The 22,435-nt window shown below is 40.0% G+C and overlaps 1 protein-coding gene across 1 annotated transcript in view; it reads right to left on the bottom strand.

Annotated features, from left to right (window-relative positions):
- DOCK2 (dedicator of cytokinesis 2) overlaps nt 1-22,435 on the bottom strand; it is a 257,870-nt gene that overhangs the window by 65,451 nt on the left and 169,984 nt on the right. Inside the window, exons 30-32 of the mRNA XM_033139853.1 lie at nt 11,320-11,398; nt 4,527-4,627; nt 4,378-4,440 (exon numbers count right to left, since the gene is read on the bottom strand). Of these exons, the coding sequence (XP_032995744.1) occupies nt 4,378-4,440; nt 4,527-4,627; nt 11,320-11,398 (243 nt within the window). The remainder of the gene's footprint in view (nt 1-4,377; nt 4,441-4,526; nt 4,628-11,319; nt 11,399-22,435) is intronic.

The raw sequence follows: 22,435 nt of genomic DNA, 5'->3' as shown, positions 1-22,435 counted from the left end.
AGACATTCTATGTACAGTAGCTATTCTATTAAAAAAAAAATGTTAACCAGCCTTCATCATACGTGAAATCTGTTCAAAAGAGAGATGTGCAAAAGTGTATAAAAAGTGATTCACACACAACTTGCAATTTAAAACCAGCAAATGACAAAAGGACAAGGGAAACACAAATTAAAACCTCAAAAAAAATTATAAATAAAAACCATCTAAAAGTATCATATATCTTAATGCTTCAGTTTTAAATAATGGTTTTGCATACATATATCATACATATTTAATAGGTTTGTTGGTTCAATTCGGAAAAATCCTTCCAATGGACTAAGGAATGTCCCATCACATAAGTTCTACGGGTCTTCTGCTTATTGCCCTACCATAGTGGAATGAACAAGACTATTCCTTCTATGCTAAAAGTCCAGATTCAATACTTTTACGACTATACCAACCAGTATCTAATGCCCCCACCCACATCATAGTTTGATGAGTTCTGCATATCTTGTGCCTCAAGCTTTCCGTAAGTTTCCCATTTCCTCTTCCAATTATTAAGAACCAATGTTGTGTAGTGGTTAAGAAGAACATGGATTATGACCTGTAGTTCCGTTCAGCCATAAATTCACTTGCAAGCACAACCCACTATGCTTAACCACCCCACTAAAGATGTATAATATTATTAGCCTTCTTTTCACAAATAGGCATTCATGAAATTCTTTGAGCGCCCCATTAAAAGAATAACACCAAACTGTTACAATGAATAGTATAACGAAGAGCATGATAGAAACAATGCTATCATCATTATTGAGAGCAGAATTATTTATCATCATTATTGGTAGTCGTGGAATTGGCACTACTACAGGTACCATATAGGGTAATACCCGTTCAGCATTTGTAAGAACTCAACTGTTTAGTGTGGCAACATGTACACTTGGGAACTCCCTGCCTACTGAGATCAAGCAGGCACCTTCACTACTCGTTTTGGTTCCTGCCCAGATTCACAGAAGATTGAGGTAATTTTAATCCATTTTAGCACTTTAACTTTTGTATGTTTTAAAGTAAGTTTGTAAATGTTTCTGGCTTTATCTTTTTCTAAAACACTGAGGGATTTTTTTTTTTTTTACCGAACTGAGCAGTGTATACATTTTATGAAATAAATAAAATACATTATTGCGGCAGTCTTACATACGGCTTAACTTTGAAAGACCACAAACTTGCACTACTGCTATAGCAGATTTGCAATTCGAGATGGAATGCCGACTCTAGAAGCACCTCACAATATCCTAGGTCAGGGGTCGGCAAGGTTTACCAGCTATGGGCCGGATCACTCCCACGGAGATTGTCTGTGGGCCGCACTGGCACAGTGCAACACCGAAAATCATGCCTGCACAGAAGCAATTTTCGGCATCTGGACATGCACAGATGTGATTCCAGTATCTACGCGTGCACAGACACAATTTCCGGCGCCGCTCAGCGAGTCCCCACGCTGCACTGTGCCAGTTTAGCACAGCACGCAAGGGACTCACCGAGCAGGTGGCTCAGTTCAGGGGTGGCTTGTGGGCCAGTAAAACGGTCTTCATGGCCCGCATCTGGCCCATGGGCTGCACGTTGTCGACCCCTGTCCCAGGTAGTGGCCAACTGGATGTACTTGCACATGGAGTCAGTTTCAAACATCTCATTGCTGAGTGTACTTGGAAAGGAAAATAACTGGAAACAGTAGACTTCTTCACCCCTTCCCATCAAAACCCATCTATCAGACAACATTTTACAGGAGCCATTTGACATGTCCTCTTCTCTCCATCACAACGGACAAAACTTATCTCCCTTCATTCCTGGATGACTAATGTCAGCCATTAGAAAGCTCAGAATAGAAATAGTGTCCTGCTAACTCTATATAGATTCGCTGTACAATGGCTTAAAAGCCATATGAAATAGAGAGTCACCAGAGTCTGCCTTAGGAGACATTTGCAATTATGACAGACAATAAAAAAATGAAGAAAGGAGGCTGCAAATGTCATCTCTAACAGGAAAAACAGCTTTTTAATATTCCTAAAATATGGCTTTTTGCAGGACAAAATCAAATGCAGAAAGACTCAAACCATTTGTTTGTTAACTTTAATGCTCTTTTCCTAGAAATGTTTAATGATGTCTAATACTTCAGGGAAGGTAGATTTTTTAAAAAAACAAAACAAAACCCAAACACGAACAGTTGTGGTCCGATTTAGGATTGATTTGTAGCAGTACTGCCTGACACAAGGCACCTTGTAAAACCACAAAAGAACAGCAATCTATTCCCACATTGGATCTCATTCTTCAAGGTCTCATTTCACAACCAGAGCTGCACACACTTGTATAATAGGGACTAATGCAATTGCTTAGATATATTAGACCTGCCCCGTATCCATTATTAAATCTTGGGGCATCCCCCCCCTTTCCCTTTTTACAATGTTCATACCTCCCAGGAACAAATGTTCTCCTGGCAGTTTACAGTCCTAGTATGTATTTCTTCTGCAGAGAAAATAGCAATATTTTTAGGGAAAGCAACTTTGGTTGGGACAATGATACAAGGAGATATGGCACAGGGTTTTTGTTTTTTAAAATAAAAATAAATCCTCCCACAGCATAGTGATCCTGATCCCCCTTCTCTCCTCCAGCTGCTTTTAACCTTAAAAAAAACTGGTGAAAGAAAAAATATTTTAAGTGACTACATTTTTTCCTAGAGATAAGCATGCACATCATGTATTGAATATGGCCTTTCCCCTCAATAATAATAAAGTGTTTTCAAGATGTTCTTTAGTGGCTTTAAAACATGTGTGGAACAACAATCCTGTTCTTTTTCATTTCAACTGGATATTAAGCAGCTGTTTTTACAGTTTCTGTTGTTGTCTTTAATCTCAGCAGAAATAGTAATCTGTACCTAAAGCATCCTTTGTTTTAGTACCCTATTAAAAATCAGCTGAAATAAAAGAAGAGACCCATCTGGATGGAAAAATAGTAATAACTATGAGAAACAATAAAAATCCAAAATAATTTCATTCACTACATTACATTTTCAACACACATCTATACCAAAGGAAGAACATTCAAACATTTGATTTCAGTAAGGCTTTTAACAAAGTACCCCATGATATTATCGAGAGGAAGCTGGTAAAATGTGGGTTGAACGAGGTATCTGTTAGGTGGATTTGTAGCTGGTTGACTGACTGAACCCAAAGAGTACTCATTAATGGTTCCTCGTCATCCTGGAAAAAAGTGACAAGTGGGGTGCCACAGGGTTCTGTCCTGGACCCCTTGTTGTTCAACGTCTTTATAAATGACTTGGATGAAGGAATTGAGGGGAAGCTCATCAAATTTGCAGATGACACAAAACTGGGTGGGGTAGCTAATGCCGCAGAAGACAGAATCAGAATTAAAAATTACCTTAACAGATTGGAGAACTGGGTGCAAGTTAACAAAATGAATATAGGATTGGGGAAACCTGGCTTACTAGCAGTACATGTGAAAAGAATCTAGGGGTCTTAGTGGACCACAAGCTTAACATGAGTCAACAGTGTGATGCAGCAGCAAAAAAAGCTAATGCTATTCTAGGCTGCATCAACAGAAGCATAGTGTCCAGATCATAGCTGTCAACTTTCCCTTTTTTGGCGGGAAATTCCCTTATTCCAGCGCCGTTTCCCATTGCAAAAAAAGGGAAAGCTGACAGCTCTGGTCCAGATCAAGGGAAGCAATAGTACCACTCTATTCTGCCTTAGTCAGACTACACGGGGAATACTGTGTCCAATTCTAGGCACCACAATTTAAGAAGTGTGTTGACAAGCTGGAATATGTGCAGAGGAGGGCAACCAAGATGATAATTTTTCTTTCAAGATGATAAACGAGAAGCTGTAGTGCTAGCCCTAGGTATTTGCAATCTGCAGACAAAAGATCAAAACATATGCCACTCTTCTTGGACAGGAGTTCTTTTCTTTAATGACAATCAGACATTGGAGTCAGGAATACAGTGCCCACTCATGCAACTGACACCCCAAGTGGAAGAGTTCAGTTTGATCTGCCTGAATGTCAGCTTTCTGAAACTGTCAAAGATACAAAACCTTCCAGGGTCTCCCAATGTGTTTCACTGCAAATGGAATTTATTCTGTTACCCAACTTTGCAATACTTTCCCCCTTCTCCTTTCCTGTGCATATTCCAATCCCACAACACTTGGTACATTCACACATTTAGAAGTTATTTTATGCCATACACACACACCAACAAACAAACAAACAAACAAATTGCAGGATGGAGCCACTTTAAAACACAAAAATAAACCAATGTAACAACTCATCTGATCTTACTAGAAATGTTCACTCAACACCTATTTGAGGAACATCTGTGTTCCTGACTGAACTTACTTACCAAGTTTGTACCACATGTCACGAATAGCAAACCCAATCAAGCGTCTCATGTCTCCATATCTGTAAGAGAAAAAAGAATACACTTAGTCATCATCAAAGCTTTGTTGTGAAAATGAGAAGAAAATATAGCTTTCAAGAAGACTTACTTGCACACAATCTTTAAGCTCTTTGCATGGGAGAATTGTTCCAGCTGCAAAGAATCCTGGGTGATAAAAGCCACAGCAAGATGGAAATAGTTGTTCCACAGCTGTAAATTAAGCAGAAGACAGACCCCTGAATAGTTGTAATGGGTTTCACCTAAAATGGGAGGTGATATTAAGCTGTGTGAAACCTACATAATTTATGAAAGCAACCAGCCGAAGCAGTACGAGGCTGGAAGATTATGCAAAATTGGAAGCTCTTATTACCTTGCAATTAGAATAAAGGCAAGAGTGTGATTTTTATACCCGTTGGCCTGCATTCCCTCAGTAGCATCAGGAGATTCATATGGGGTTCATTAGCTAATAACAATAAACCACAAGTTACAGCAGTGCCTGTGAAATGCTGCACATCCCAAGTTAATCACAATTCCCCAGATCCAAACAACCAATGTAATTATAGTGTGTTATGGGGGCATATGTTAACCATAGCTTTGTGAAAACTCCCAGTGTTTCTGATGAACTAAATTTTATCAGAAGAAAAGTAAAATATGACCAAGGATAATTTCTATTCATGTCAAACTTCTATTCATTCACATGCAGTGAAATCTTTCAAAAAGCTCAGAATTCTGAGGAATAAAAATGGGACATGAAGATGAATAGATGGGAACTTTTGCCCACTAACTTTCATGAATGAAAAGCAGAAGGATATGTTTTCAAGGTGGTGAAAAAGAAATGTTTGTAGAAGGGCCCCTGGTTTATTGTGTCAGTACAGAAATGCCAGTATACGTTGAGTCTTGCAGCAGTGGGAAAGCATTTATTCTCTCCCACAATTGTGGTGATTTTTCTATCCCACTGCAGCCACACACCCACCCACACACCCAATGCCTCATCTCAGGATGTTCCAAAGGGAGTGACTTGGGGCTGCAGTGAGAAGGAAGAGCCAGGGAAACTGAGCCAACTTCGGGGGGAAAGCAGCAAGACAAAAGGTTGAAAACTCTTTATAAACCATATGACGCATTATGCATAAACCAGAACTCTACTGAATACATTAATTCATAGCTATGACATCGTCTTTCACTGTGGCATTGAGGAACTACCCTAAGTTCACTTTCAACCTGGTCTGCTGGCAACACCCCTATGCCAGCACACCATTTCCACACATAATGCTGCAGTAATTACCGGAAGGTAAGGGATCACACTGTTTTTGTACTTTTCCAATCTCTAAAATTAGCATATTTACCACCCTTGCAATAAATCTCATTTATATTCACACATCACAGTTCAATCAGAAGCTCAAACAGTATAATCTTTGCAAGCGCCACTCTTCCACCACAATTTATCAAACAAACTTGGAAAAGGAAAGAAACATAAACTGAATGGTACTATCAAAAAAGGTCACATAATTTACTACTATAATTTGATAGGAGGCAAACTGATGAAAAACTAATCAGGGTCAGCAACCAAAATATTGAAGAGAGAAGTAGAACTGTTCTTTTTTCACACACTGAAAAATTGTTTCACATACACCAATCTACCAATTTATTTTCATTGCTGCAGAGCCCAACTGATGCCTAAATTCATTTTTTGCTATTTCAGTTCTAGCAATTGCAGCTAGAAGGGGGTCAAAACACTTTTGGGGGAATATTTTCCTACAACAGACAAACATGACTACAGCTTCTGATACAGCTAGAGTTAACTGTGAGGCAACAAGGAGTGTCTGAGTGACATCAGTGCTATCCTAATTACTTCCTTTGTGTAAGTGTCAGAAACTGAACAGGCACAGAAAAGGAATTACCGTAGCTTTTGCCTGCTCACAGAAACCCTGCTGCTGAGTCAGCAGAAGGGCGCACTGAAGAAACAAAGTAAACAAAACTCCTTGCCCCTTTTCAGATCCCTGTTCTGCCCCTGCCATGTGACTAAGACAGCAAAATGCCCAGCTTCAGAAGTGTCACTTTGCTTGGACATTTCCACAAGCATTAAATTCACTTGAAAATGAACACTTGCTCACAACAGATACACTTAAAATGTTCACAAACTAACAAGGAACAAAGAAAATATACTGTCATACTCTCACTGAATATAGTGGAATTCAGTATTCTCTTGTAGGCAAGGAAAAGAAGTATGGCTGATGCAATGGAATGAAAATACAAATAAATTCTGTCATACTTAGAGATTGCATTTCTTCTGTAAGCACTGCTGATGCAGTTTGGGCTATCGCTTTTCAAAAACCAATCTCTAAGAGGGGCATGAGCAGTGGAGGTTGGCCCATTAGGGAAAGGGAGGCGCTTTCCCACAAACCTACTACCCAGTCCCTTCACTGTTCTTCTTACATTTATATTCAGTACATCACTTCACATTTAGAGACACTCAGGACTCATTTCTGCCCATTGCCTGTGCTGGTCAACTATCTCTGTTCAGCACAGTCAATCACAATCATTCCTTTGGTTCCACCCCAGTCTCTAGAGATAAAAAGGGGGTTTTAAATAATAAATTCTAAAAGGAAGGGCTTAGGGCTTACCTAGAAGGGGCAGAGGACCAATATAAATCTCCATTTTGATTTTATTTTCCACTTTCCCCAATGGAGTAAATACTAGCCAATCAGAAGTCCCTTAGTAAAAGTGATTGAGGTGAGCGGGGGGAGTCCACTCTCTGTGTGTATGTAAGCAAAAGGAGATAGAAAACAATTGGAACAGAGAGAAAGGAACAGGAAGCAGCCACATGTGGGTTTTTTTATTCAAACTCCCACCAGCCCTATCTAGCATAGCCAATAGTCTAGGATAATGGGAGTTGTAGTCCAACAACATCTGGAGGACCTCAGTTCCCCTCCACATCTTAGAGGTACCTACAGACAGGGAGAGGTTCCTTATTTATACACTGACTTAAATTTTTGCCTGTATTTAGCATACATCTCAAGCTGAGAGCATGACTGGTGAGTCTTTGGGGTTGGGGCAAGGAGTTAATCATTAAACGTTTCAGTGAGAATTTAGGAAAGTAGGCAGTTTTCTTTATTCCACAATTTGAAGCAAAGTTCCCTGATTTGCACCTGCTGGTCCAGAGCTGGATCAGAACCTAGCTAAATAGATTAGGCCACATTCCTATGGACCTTTCTAAAACAGCACTTGCTAGAAAAATGTCTTTAGAAATGCCCTGAAAACAGTTGTATGTTATGATGGGATGTCTCATTCTTGATAAGTCTGTAAGGGGGGAAATGGCTGTTCCCTTGTTATCTTAAGTGACACCCCCCCCCCCAATTTAATGCTCCTATGGAACTAACAGGAACATTGCATAAAAGAAAATGGCTGCTGCATGGACAGGTGTTGTGCACCTAGGATTTTTCAAAACGAGTCTGACAATTTTGACAATATACTCATGTATAGTGTTACCCTTATACTATTTTTAATGCAATGTACTATTTTTAATGCAATCAGCTATAACCTGTGTGAATGACAGAAGAACGAGTGAATGTTTGGAAAGGTGGCTCTGCAAGGGTGCTAAAGAAGAATGACATGTTCCAGTGGTTGAAGGCTATCTCAGATAAACAGGACTTTGCTTATAGCAAAACATCAGATGAAAGGAAAGCAACATTCCTTGGAAGAGGAAACGGCATGTTCCAGGACAGCTGTGCCCAGTTGCCTAGAGGCACCTCAATAAGGTTAGATATGACAACTTTTGGGTCACATCACCAGAAATGCAAGAGAATGTTTGCAGTTAAAACTTCAGTCTACTTGTCACGTACCGAGAGACTAAGCCAAGTATAAAAACTTTGGTTTTTTTTAAAGAATTTATTAGATTTTCCAATTAAAAAACCAATTAAAGCCAATACATTATCATACATGGTTAAACACTCCAGGCTCCCCCCTCTCCCACCGAGGGGAGCAATACGCACCAAACCCCCCTCTCACAGAGGTAGCAAAAGTCATTTTACATTTAACCACATACTTTCCAAAGCACAGCACGCTGACCCTCCTCCCGGGTCAGTCAATTAAATTCCAATCTTTATTCCTTTACGATGACTTCCTCAGTCCCCCTCTTACTGATTTCTAAATTATTACATAGTTCCAGCTTTATTTACCTTTAAACTCTAATTTAAAATCCATCTCATCATTTTACCTATTGAACATTTCTCTACCTCCGCCTCAAAATACTTCTGTAATTTCTCATTATCTTAACCAAAATTTTTCATATTGCTCATGCACATCCCTCCCTTATGGTCCCAGAGTTTATCTTTCAAAACATTGTCCGTTATCGCAGTGTCCATATCCAATTGTCATAACCATAATGAAATACCATTTCGTTTTTAAATTCTGATATTTTACCCTATACCCTCCCTTTCAAAGAACCCAGCCCATGAGACATAAAAAAGAATATCCTGTAACTGTCCAACTAATTGCAGGTCTGTAGTCTTTTCACAATCCAGTGGCAACAGGAACCAGTCTTTAACACTATTAAATTCTTCTTGCCTAAAGGTTCCAATTGATGTATCCTGTTCCAGCTCCTCTTTTTCAGCATTGTCACTATTCCCTTCTTCCTTTTCCTTCTCTTCAAAGTCCTCCAAATTGTCCACAGTCTCAATCTCCAATTCTTTATGTGCCAATTGTGCAATGCTGTTGATTCCCACGGCTACTTGCTGCAAAAGTTCCAAAGCTTGCTTTACAAACCGCGAGGACAGTTTTCCCTTTGTCATTTCAAGGTCGAGCTTCAAGTTGCTAGTCACAACAATTTATTTCTTGCTACGTAGATCCTTACTGCATAAGTACGCCATTTTTATTTTTAATCATTGCCAAAGTTTGTAATATCCACTCCATCTGGACCTCCAGGAAAGAGGAAAATAGATCCAATCCACTTTTAAAACTAAAAACACCCTTACAAAAGTTTCTTTGTTTCAATCGCATTGAAAATAGCTTCAGTTACAAAGTCGCACTGTCTCTTAATCTCAGCAGAGAGGGATTGACTTCCGTTTTTAGAATCCCCTCCGAAGCCAAATCAAATCAAATTACTTACAGTTTTCTCTTCAGATTTGTTCATTTGTCCATTTTTTGTTTACTTGGAAGAATTGAAACGCTGTAGCCCCTCAGTATCGCAGCTTCGTGCAGGCAGGGAAAGCGGTATGTCCGATTTGCCGGGGCTCCACTCCCTCGCTCTCGGGGGCTCAAAACAGAGCCTTACCGGGGAGGGAGGAGCACCCTTCTGGCACCCGCCGGACGACCATGCCCCCAAAACTCTCGATTTGGGGTTCCTTGGGGGTCTTCTGCGCTGTAGAAGACACCCTGTCCCTGCCGCACTCAGGTTTGCTCAGCCGAGCGAAACCTGCGACTGATGGCGGCTCCGCGCTCAACTGGAAGTCAAGCCAAGTATAAAAACTTTGGTGTGGCGATAGAAACATTTAAAAACCATTTTCAGCAATACCCAAAGGAACTACAAAAAGCTTCCACCATTGCCCTGCTCCATCTATCCCTCAGTGCTACTAGACTAGTCAACTTGTTAGGCAAGGCAACTACTTTTGGTTATTAAATACCTGTAGAGCATTTGTGGATGTGCTGTACTACTGAAAGCACTTGAATAGATGCAATTAATAAATCATTTTTGAAGAGTAGTGCCATTGCCTTGGTCTCTGTGCTTTACCCCCTCTGATCCAGGTTCAGGGCTGCCCACCCAGATGACAGGAACCACAGCGGCAGCAGATCTGGCCTGCAAGGAGTGCATTGTTCGCTGTTGCCACAGTGGTTGCAGCATACTCCTTGCAGGCCAGATCTGCCACCTCCTTGGCAGCCCATCACCCTGCAATGCTGTCTCTACAGTGGCCTCTAGCCAAATAGGACGCGCTGCTGGTCTCCTTCCACCACGAGGAAGGAAATGGTTAGGGACTGCACCTTAGGGTCTCCTGGGCTCTGCACACACCTGGGCCCCTTTCCCCCCTGCAATGACCTTTGATTCCCTTTTCAGCCACTGGGTAAGGTTAATTAGATTTTTCCCTTGTTCCCAATGAAGTGCTTCACTCACCCCTTTGTTCCTGGCGGGGGGGGGGGCGCTATTTTGTGGTTTGCCTAAGGTGTCAAAATGCCTTGGTCCTGCCCTGCATGGGTTGCATTCATTGACACAGACATGGCACATCATAACACATTACTACTTCCAATGCATTTTAGAAACATTTTCCAACAAACATAGCAACCACCATGCTTTCTACTTCCCCAAGTAGCTTGGAGCTAAGAAAGAAGAAAGGACCACCTCATAAGGAATGGGGGCCACATGCCAATGGTGGATGGGGCCAGAAGCCAAAGTGGCAAAGCAACAAATGTGACTTGTTACCTTTGCAAAGCAAACTACATTCCAGCCAAAACTAGCAGGTGTACGTACATACATGCACACACACACACACACAAACACAAACACACTCAAAAGCACCTGGAGAATGTGAAGCAAGGCCTGTGAGGGATGTGACATGCATATGTGTGGTCAGAAGATAATTCCAAGGGTCAAACATAGGGGCCTGGAGGGCTGCATTTGGCCCCCAAGCCTGAGGTTCCCTATCCTTGCCTTAAATGTTTGGAGTGTTCATGATCATAACTTTCAACATATAAGTGTATCAGACTAAGAACATTACAGGAGTCAAAATATCAGTACCGGCCCACAGAACAATCATTTCCTGCATTGACTTTTATCTCTCAGATATGCTGTGATCACACAAACAGAATATTGATAGAGAATATTTGCTATTAAAATAACTAAGTAATGTAAAAACATATGTTCAGTTCTTGGTTTTGTTAAAGGATAATATAAAAGAAATAAGACAGGTACTTACTTGTTCTTCAAAATTCATGTTTTCCAAAAACTTCTGGTTCATAGTCTCGGAAAATTTGTTGATAGCTCTCAGAAACACCCTAAAGAAATAATTTAGTCGGAATTTACCATGGAATTTTTATCATCTTAGCTAGTATTAAAGTACAACTAAAGTATGAATGATACACCCGTAGAATACAAATTGCTTGCAACAGCATATAATTAATAGTATATTATACACAGGGAAAGCATTTCTTTGAATTTCTGGTATGCAATATGTTCTAATTAGTACTTGCCACAGAAGAAAAGACTCTGTCTTTTTGGTCTGCTGCACAATTACATTTGTTATTGTGAATATAGCATAGTAAATTTTTCACATTCAAGTTGCTTCTTCAGACTTAGCTGTACACAATTAAAAGAGGGGAAGGGTTTCTAACTGATCAGCCAGGCAAAAATATTAAGTTCTTTAATTATTTAGACTGACTCTTAGCTTATTAGAAATGGCCTCCTACATAATGCCCAGCAATATGAAATATGAAATTACCCTATTTATTTAACACTTTCTGACTGGCTATACATGATGTGGCTTCTGACACCTCCCCGTTTCTGAAAACAGACCCCCCCCCACTTAACACTGCTTAGTATGCTACTCCTGGAACTTGGGCAAGGAGATTGGGAGGGCTGGAATTTATAGAAAGCAAACACTTGGAGGGCTTGTTGCATGCACAAAAGTGTTATTTGGATCTCAGCAACACTTTAAGTAAAGAGAACACAATTTAATTCATTAACATTTGCAGACATTAGTCACTAAATTATCTTCTCTCTGGTGGCTTTTGTAAAATGTATACACACGCACACAGGGATAGCAACTCGTACACTTATTAGCACCCCATGACAGGCATTCTTTGCAATGCATGCTTTTTATTATGATAAAACTTATCAAATAACTGCACAATATTGTTTTGTGTTAATGCATGTGTATTGCCTTGATAATTCTGCTGTGCTATACAAAGTTGTACCAAACCATTTAACAGTTGATAAGGTTGGCTTTACGTGAATTAATTCTGGGTTTCTAACCACCATTTAGCAGTACAACAGAAGCATCCTATGCTCATGCTTTTACTCATGGTTAAACAAACCAAAAGATTAATTGTAGAAGGAACAACATAATGCCAAAAAAAATGGAAGAGTGAGAGATCATCAAATATCTGGCTACAAGTGTGCACCATGTAACTGCCTTGGCAATACTATCTGACTTACATTTAAGGAGATACAATAGGGGGAACAAACTTTTGGTACTTGCAGGTATGCCTACAACCTTTCCAAAGTAAAAAGAGAGTTTTGCAAGTTTCCATACACAACTCTTATCTGAGCTAGTTAAGGTCTTGTAACTTAATATATGAGCAAGGCCTGTTTTACTTTTGGATATATCAGTGTTCTCTGCTGCTTATACCATTTCCTTGAGCAATTGCAGTCATACATATGGCTAGTTAGATGTTGCAGCTTCCCATGTGTAATGTAAACCACATTTCTTAGCCAGCTCAATCTCTTTTAAAAGTGGGGAACAATTAAACTTGAAAATGTACATGTATACTTAGATAAAATTAACAATTTGTTTAATGAACTTTTCAGAGGTTTTCTACCACTTCAGCATCAGTCCAATCAAAATAGCAATAGGTAAAGGTAAAGGGACCCCTGACCATTAGGTCCAGTCACGGACGACTCTGGGGTTGCGGTGCTCATCTCGCTTTACTTGCCGAGGGAGCCGGCGTACAGCTTCTGGGTCATGTGGCCAGCATGACTAAGCTGCTGCTGGCGAACCAGAGCAGCGCACGGAAACGCTGTTTACCTTCCCGCTGGAGCAATACCTATTTATCTACTTACACTTTGACGTACTTTCGAACTGCTAAGTTGGCAGGAGCTGGGACCAAGCAACGGGAGCTCACCCCGTCGCGGGGATTCGAACCACCAACCTTCTGATCGGCAAGCCCTAGGCTCTGTGGTTTAACCCACAGTGCCACCCGCGTCAAATATTCACCGATCAAATGTTCTATTAAAATATCTCTGCACCTCAGTAGAAGGGAAGATATCTAAGATCTATAAGGGGTTTTTTTTGTATAAAAAATATTGCCCTACCCTAATACTTGTGCTATTTTGAGGGGAACATGGGACACCCCTCAGAGCTTAGATCTGGCCTAACTGAAATCCACCCTAATCATCACACATAGAACCTAAAATGGCAGCCACAAAGTGCCAACAGTTTGGATCCAGAGCATACAAGAGCATACAAGCAGCTGCAGATCATGTAAGTAACCAGTATGACAGGAAAAGGATTGGTGTGGACATTTTCTTGTTCCTCTGTATGCAAAATACAGTGAAGATGAGCTACCTTGAAAATCACAGAGATAAATGCAAGAATGGGGAAATGTCAAATTTGCTATGTGAACGACCGACGCAGTTTGACAATAGTGTGACAATCTACCAATTCACAAAGAGAACACGTTGCAAGATGGAATTGAACACAAGATATGACAACCCATTACGAATCTGAAAATTTCAGAGGCACAGATGTTTGATGTATGAACTTTGGCAAGACTTGTCATGTAGCCATCAGAGTGATGAAGTGATTTAATTTGAATGGACTGTTTTCTGGTAGGGCAAAATGCTTCCTTGCAAAATTCCTAATGTTGTATCTTCTTTGGCAAAATGAATAGGCTCTCCCTTCAATATTTCTTTTGAAAGAACTGCAGCAGTTTTTTTTTACTATTATATTCTAACTGCATTCTAAATCCATTCTATCCTGTCTCTCCAATAATTTGCTTCTTCCCATCTCATCTTGTAATGTTTTAGGACTGCTGTTGGTCTAATTTTATATTTTCCCTTCCATGAAACAGTAATTGTATTTGAATGTAGAGTATTCCTCGAGTGCCTAGTATTTTTTAAATCCACCTGCAGGAAAACTTAATGTAGATGTACCGGTAAGTTTAGACTGCAATCCAAAAAACATACAAGTATCTAACCCCCCCCCCCTCCGAGAATTTCCTTTTCAGGCTTGAGGCACCAACATTTCCAAAGTCCTCTGTAATCTATTCCAAGTTTTTCTTTTAAAGCAATTTGGGATTGGGGCAAAATATCTTTTCAAAAAAGTAAAGCTCAAAATTTAATGAAAATCATACAATATTTTTTGCTAGTATATAAGATTCTCACAGATAGGAAGATTTTGACACAGGTACTTTAAGACAAATGATCCTCCACCTGAATCCCAAGAAGGAGCAGTCTCTTGAAGATACTGTACAATATGCTCTCTCACGAATGCTTAAATTTGCATTCAGACTAGAGTTACAGTCTTTAGTCATACAATTAGAACTTTAAACCACCTGTCAAAACTTTAGCTGAGTACAGTAAATTTAATATATTTACTTTTGCAACAAATGAAATGGTCCAATGAGAGCAGCAAGTGCTAAGATAAGGCAAGAGAGAAAGGAAGAATTAGGCTGATCCCTGCAATTCCTACGTCAAAGCTCATTCATACATTTACATGAGGACATGGCATCATGATGTATCATGATCAGGTTTGTTTTTGATGTATTAGCTGGTTACCTGGTTAGTTCAAACCATACTCAGGCTCATGTTGAAGGAAACTGAAACAATTCACAGCATGTTTGTTGCCTAGCAGTCTGGATATCACCTGAATTAATCATATGAGCAATACATTTATTTATTTAACCAAAGTTGATTAAAGGTAAAGGTAAAGGACCCCTGGATGGTTCAGTCCAGTCAAAGGCGACTATGGGGTTGCAATGCTCATCTCACTTTCAGGCTGAGGGAGCTGGCGTTTCTCTACAGACAGCTTTCCGGGTCATGTGGCCAGCATGAGTAAACCACTTCTGGCGCAACGGAACACCGTGACAGAAACCAGAGTGCACGGAAATGCCGTTTACCTTTCCGCCGCAGCGGTACCTATTTATCTCCTTCCACTGGCATGCTTTCGAGGTGCTAGGTTGGCTGGAGCTGGGACAGAGCAATGGGTTGAAAAGGTTGAAAAACGAACTGAAAAATTGTTGTGAACTTGTGTTCAGTTACTGATTCTGGTTAAAAGCACACAGTCTGAGAGTGCTATAGGGTCTGCAGTAGCTCTCTTCAGCAATGGTCTTGCTAAAAAGGGAGACCCTTTTTAGAGCCCAAAAGCAAGATACAGTATAAATATATTCAGCGCAGTAGATTGTTTAACCTCTTTCTTTGAACTGTTCACCCCCTTGGCATATCACAAAACTGATTTGAAACTCCCCTCAATATCAAAAGCCATTTACCATGCTACATGGAGGAGCATGCTGTTTCAAGAAATATAAGCCAAACTTCCCCTGGACTTGCAGAACTTCTTTCATGATTCTTTGGATCCTGGCCCAGATTTTCAGCATGTAACAAATCAAAGAACTCCCTATAGTACTCCTGGGCTTTACATACTACTTTATAAAAGGAGAACATAACTGATTATATATAAAGAGCAGGTGACAAATGCTTTCTGTGAATTGTACTATTTGTCCTCCATTCCTCTCCTGAAATATGAAAGTGTACTGTATTACATATTTGTTTCCTTCGGGCAAAGCATCCACTGTGATAAGAGCATAAAGGATTACAAGCCAATACAAATGCGTTTCACTTTCATCTTCCCTGAGCTTTGTTGAGATACAGCAAATGCAAGAGGATGCTGCCTTTACACTTGACTCTACTATTGAAAAAATATTGAAAGAGATAAAGAAAGTGCTGTGCTTGCAGTGCTAACTTTAATTTTTCACCTTGAGGCAGAGAGAGAGGGAGAGAGAGACTGGCCACATGAGAGTGCATTGTGCATAGGGAGGCAATAAGCTTACTACAGTACCTCAAAGCAACTATTAGAATAGTACGAAACGGGTTTATAGTGAATCAGCAAATTCTCCCTCAAAGTCAGATGCATAATAGCTTTAACTATTGTCTTCCTGATGTTGCGTTCTTTGAAAATGAAGGTCTCATTTAGAAATAAAACCAGAAGACACACACACACACACACACACACAGAGAGAGAGAGAGAGAGAGAGAGAGAGAGAGAGAGAGAGAATAGTCTTTGGGGTTTACAGATTACTTCTAAATATTCTAAGGACTGGGGGTGCAGTTCATATACACAACTGCATTGTGCAGATGGAATAAGAAACTTCAGTCACACATTTATATATCGCTTGAGTTAAAAGGGTTGCTTCATACTTCTCATTTTATTGGTTAGTGGTCATCTACATGCAGAAAGTATGATGTAAACAGTCGTGTGTAAAATGCAGTGCAAGGCCTCTTTGGAATAACTGTAACTGAATGAACTGGAAAAGTGTTTATTGAGTAGAAGCTCAAAAGAGGTCAAAGACTGAAGTTCCTCACGAATCTCATACTTGTTGAGCAGTTTATAGATGAAGTGAGCATACTCTCTGGTGATAGGCTTGGTGACTCAGCTGGTCAGCTGTGACATTCATATCTCCCCTGAGATGTTCTGCTTGCTATCTGTGATAATGCATGGCTTTCCATCTAGCTAAGGAGAGGTTCTGATTCTGCAGCAGATTATAAAGAAGTCTCTCCTGGGCAAGTGATATAAACTTCCATTGTGATACTATGCAGTCTGACAAGCAGAATAGCTCTTCTCAGCTTGCGATGGAGAAGAATTTAGTGCCATGTTGCCTGGCCAGAGTCCAAGATACTTGATGCCTTGGATCATTATCAATTATTATTTATAAATTGTGTATACCTGTAAATCTCAGGGTGGTTCACAGCCTAGAAGCTATCTGCCAAACCTTACTTCTCCTTGGTATTAAGAACCAGGCAGACACATGTTTATAGTAACTTGTATCCTGATGATTTCATATGAAAGATAAGTCAAGTTGTATAATAGTATCTGTTATGACCCCAAACCCTGGAACTTCATTGTACATGGTAGAATATTCTGATAAATATTAAGCTCAGGTCATTACTATGAGGGAGTTCTATCTGTATTGTATTTGGAGTCTCCCAGCCAGGAAACATAACCCTGCTACCACCCTTGGATTCAGAGAATATGTCCCCTGTAGTGGCATACTGAACATGCTTGCATGTTATTTACTTGCATGCACAACCTGGCACTCTATAAATATTGAACAGCAGGTACATCATTGGGGGGCATTTTACAGATCACTAAACGTTAGCATGCTCTAAGTCAGCAACTACAAACATGTAGAGATATAATAATTCTTTGCCCCTGAAGAAAGCAGCACAGCATATAATAATGATTTTGATACAGTGTCTCTGTTTCTTTGGGTTTTCATGAATTTATACAACACATTTACATGATGAAATAAATCCAACTAACAGTAAGTTTTTTAAGGTATGCATTTTGCTTCACACACACACTTAACTATTGTCAACAAAATTAGCCTTCTTGATAAATCAGTTTTATGTTATGCTAAACATCCCCCTCTCTCCAAAACAAATTTACCATCCTCATCATGGAAATGCTGTTCTACTATCAATTTTTATTTAACTTTTATGCTTACTTCTCTGCACAGTTTCAAGTATTTTATGAGTGATAAAATTCCAACAAGATCTGCATTCTATGTGCTTGTGTTTTTTTTTTTTAATAAAAAAAACAGCAACAGAAGTTCTGTGAATGCACAACTAGGTCTAAAGCCTTCTTCAGCTAATAACAGGGTAAAATTATCTGGAGACTAAATGTAGCACGGTAGACAAAAATATAATGTAGTACGAACATTGCTACAACTATCAATTCTACAGAAAAGCATTGCCATTCATTAACTGAAAAAGTACTTTATCACATAACAGCTTTAAAGGTAGGCCCCAAAGATCCAACTAAAAGGAGCAGCCTATATGTAGGAGGTAAAACATTGGACCCTTCGGAACAGATATTAATACCCTTGACTTTGCCAACTTCTGATTAGTGTTGTCACTGCCTCCAGGCTTAATTAGATGATAGCAGGAAAGTGTAGATTTTGTTGCCTGAGGCTTCACAAACTGTTTGCCCCTATGAAATAAGTGCACATATGTTCCTGCACATAGATACCCCTCCCCCTCTAATCAGTTGTCATGATCATCTCCCATGCTGTGAGTACATAATATTTTCTGATGTTACACTGATCAGGCAAAGCTGTTTTAGCTCCTTTGGTTGCATTTAGCTTAGGATTGCTGCCTCTTGGGGGGGGGTTGTTTTTGTTTTGCCTGCGATATGGGTCTGACTGCTAAAGAAACAGAAATGGCTTATTAAGGGAGATGACTGATGGGTAAAGTGTTTTTCTCTCCCCTTGGAGCCCTCTTCTGCCATCTCAACCCTGGGCTTGTATTTGGCTGGGTAAGGGACAGAGGGAGCAAATGGGGGAAACACTAAGGAAAGTGGCAGATTCCCCCTGCCACAGTTCCCTTCTACTTGCCTCTTGGCCCATTCATGACTTGTGTGTTCACTCTTCTCTTCTTGTAAGAAAATCAGTCAGCCCAATTTTTGGATGAGCTGAGTGACAGCAGAGGAGCAAGAAGTGATGGGGGAAAGAAAACGCTGCCCAAACAAATCTATTTCCTTTCCCATTCATGCCTTCCTTCCTCCATTGAGGGCAGACACAGCTTAAGAGCATAAGCCTTGCTGAAAAAGACCACAGAGTCCAGAATTCTGTTTGGAACAGTGGTCAATCAGATGCTTCTGGGAACCTTACAAACAAGACATGAAGACAACAGCCTTCACTTTTGGTTGAGCCTAATGTCTGGTTTATGGAGGTGTACCACTTCTTAACGTAAAATAAAATAAAAAATTCCTTCCAGTAGCACCTTAGAGACCAACTAAGTTTGTTCTTGGTATGAGCTTTCGTGTGCATGCTTCTTAATGTGTTTAACTATCAGTTGACAGCCCTATTGTCTATAAGTTTATCTAACCAATGGGTTGCTGTCATGGTGCCTGTGGATGCCCACATGACCAAAAAGACCTTCTGCTGGTGTCCACAGGGTCCTATCCTGCCTGCTGAAATTAGGCTTGAAAGCATTATTCAGCAAATAAAATGTTTTTTTTTAAGCTTAATTTCAAACCCTCTAACACTTTGAAGCCACAAACCAGGATGCCATCGTCCCATTTATTTATTTATTTAATTTTATTTTTTGCGAGAGCACAGCAGCCAATTTGATTGCTCTGATCTCATGCCATGGTCCCCCTCCCAAATCACCCTGTGAAATTGTGAGATCATGGCAACCAAAATGGCCACCATGTTCTCGTGATAAGAAACGGGGTGTCCCAGTTTTTCCGGGACACTTGCGAGGTATGTAATTGCAGTGGGAGCAATTTCAGTGGGGCTGCTGCCTGGGAGGACAGAGTGGTGCCATGAAAAGTTTTCTGGTTTGCAAACATGCCCACGGACCCCAAAAGGTTGGCAACCTGTGATTCATCCATTTGGAACATAAGGATAACCTTGCTGGATTGGGTGAATTGCTCATCTAGTCCATCATCCTGTCCTGTGAGAATCATGCAAGGTTATTTTTGTAACTATTGTTTCAATGTTTTGTTTCATGTTACTTTATGGCTAAAAAGAGCAAGCTCAAACTATTTAAAATAAATGATTTTTATTTTATTTCATGCTGGTTCAGGTTTTCAAGATACCAAACCATGGTTTGAATTTAACATCTCAGCTGGGCCCAAGTGTGTTTAAACATCTCCTTGGGGTTGGGGCATTGAGGGAGGTAGTGTTGGATTTTATCAAACATTAACTGCCAACACTGCACCATCTTGAAACACATAATGCTGCTCTTAGTTACTGGCACTATCAGGCTGTAAATTCAAACTGTTCCCCATTCCCTACTCAATACCCTGCATTTTGTTTTTAGATTTGTGTGCACTGCAGGAAACTCGTAACATAAACTGCTTACTATTGTCCATACAGCACAAAAACAAAAGCACAAAAACCACAGGGGACATATGGTGAAGCCATAATGCTTTTGCAAACAACCATCGCTACCCACTGCATTAAAGGTTATTATATACATTGGCATATAGTTTAGAAATTGAGTCTTTCAAGTAAAGAAATGAAAAAGGAAACATTCTTATTAGAATGATGCATCCTACAAAACATCTGCTACTTTTTGGGATCCATATGTGCTGAGTTATTATCCTTACAGGAAATATGTTAGAATGCAGCCTACACATACACACACCCTAGGTAACTTTGTTAGTCTATTAGAAAATAATAATAATCTAGGACTCAGTAAAAAAAAAAATCTAAAAAGAATTGCCCAACACATTGTTGAAAATGCTCTTTTTTCAAGCTTCTCTAGAACAGTTGGATTTCTGTCCTGCCCTGGAGATTAGTCTCCCAAGCTGGGCACCACTGTGGACCATGTTTTAATACTGTTAGTCATATTGTAATGTTTTTGAAGGAAGCAGTAGACTTGGCCCCTATTCCTTCCAGCTCTCCTTTCTTAGCTCATTGCCCGTTTCATCTATTAATATATAGTAACAATAGATTTTCATTCAACTGAAATTTCTCAGAACTTTCTGAGGAGTGTTGGAGAATTTCAACTTCTCCCCCTGACCCCTGAGCAAGATCTGCCTGCACCATCCATAAATAATATGGTGAATAATGGGAGGCCATTTTTACTCATACTGTCTCCCCTCCCAACCCCCAACCCCCCGCACAAAGCCATTAAGGCTAGTACCTTATTAGGACCAACAAAACAATCACAAATAGTAAGCAAGTTTTTGAAGTCTACAGAATTCTTCAGGATGGATTTATATATATATTAAAAATCGGGGGGGGGGGCAGGATGGAAAAGAATAAACACTGAGCAAGTTGTTGAAGCCTCAAAGAGTTGCATCTAATGCAGCTGTTTTGCCAGCACAGATTTCTGCTTATTTATTTAAATTTCTGCTTCTGCAACTTTCCCCTACTCTTCCATGCACCTTCCGCCCATATTCTCCATAGGCCTGGAAGACCCTTCAGAACAGATTTTGAGGATGTGCAGGAAGAAGAAAGGTAGAAGAAGCCCAACAGAACCCTGAAGGCACAACCCATAGTGTATAGTTTGCAAAAGGTTTAAGATGTAATGTGAAAGGTATCAGAAAGACTAACAGTACAGTCATATACATGTTCACTCAGAATTCCATTCCATTGACTTTCCATTGAGCATAACCCACACTCAACTACCTTGAACCTGGTGGGACTCATTTTTGAATATACATGCGTAAGATTACACCATTAACTGGATTAGACAGATTTTGGGTTCTGCTTAGGGCTGCAAGGACAAGAAACTTTAACAACTATTCCACCATTTTTGAAAATATAAAACCTAACCTTACACTTACTCAGAGTTAATATTCTTCCTTCCCCAGTAAGTACAAAACAAAATGCCATTTGACGTGGGGTAGTGTCACCTTTTGAGTGTGAGAAGCTCAACTTAGGCCTCAATCGTAGATATTTAAATGCACAGGGTGGATAACAGCTGCTGTCCTTGGGCTCACAGAAGGCCTTTTGATTCAACAGAACCATCTGCTATTGTAAGAGGGGAGGGGATTTTTTTGTCAATTCACCCTACCTCTGCAATTTCCAGTCCCCCATCCTCAAATCAGCTCCAGAGAGTTGGAAAGGGACCTTCCACAACAGTGCAGAAGGTAGCTTTGGGGGATTGCAGAAAAAGGGGGGGGGAAATAAAAAATAGCCTCCCTTCCTCTTCTGCTATAGCAGAGATCTCTGGATCAAATGTCCTTCTACATGCATAACTGTATCAATTGGATTCCACCCATAAGGACAGCAAAGATTCTGGTGTTATAATAAAGGACCTTAGGCTTTATTTGCCTAAGGTCCTTTATTGCCACCCTATTGCATCATATTGCAATAGGGTGGCAATGTGTACAGAAAGTGTAATCTCACACATGAATTGCTAATGTCAGGAACTGATGCAATGTAAATATAAGGCAATCCCATAGGGGAATGATGCAAGCTGAAATCGATGTGTTGTCATTGCTCTGTAGAATTAAAAATACTGTTGTACTCATGAATAATGCAGATGCTGACATGTTCTTGCTGTGCAGAACAATTCAGATGTGAGAAGTCTTCAGATACAAAGGACTGTGAAAGTTGTGAAAGTATTAAAAAGCCATTATT

This window comes from Lacerta agilis, chromosome 2, assembly GCF_009819535.1.
Source record: "Lacerta agilis isolate rLacAgi1 chromosome 2, rLacAgi1.pri, whole genome shotgun sequence".
Lineage (NCBI taxonomy): Eukaryota > Metazoa > Chordata > Lepidosauria > Squamata > Lacertidae > Lacerta > Lacerta agilis.
Note: the sequence above shows the minus strand (reverse complement) of the source record. Positions and strands in the feature narration are given on the sequence as shown.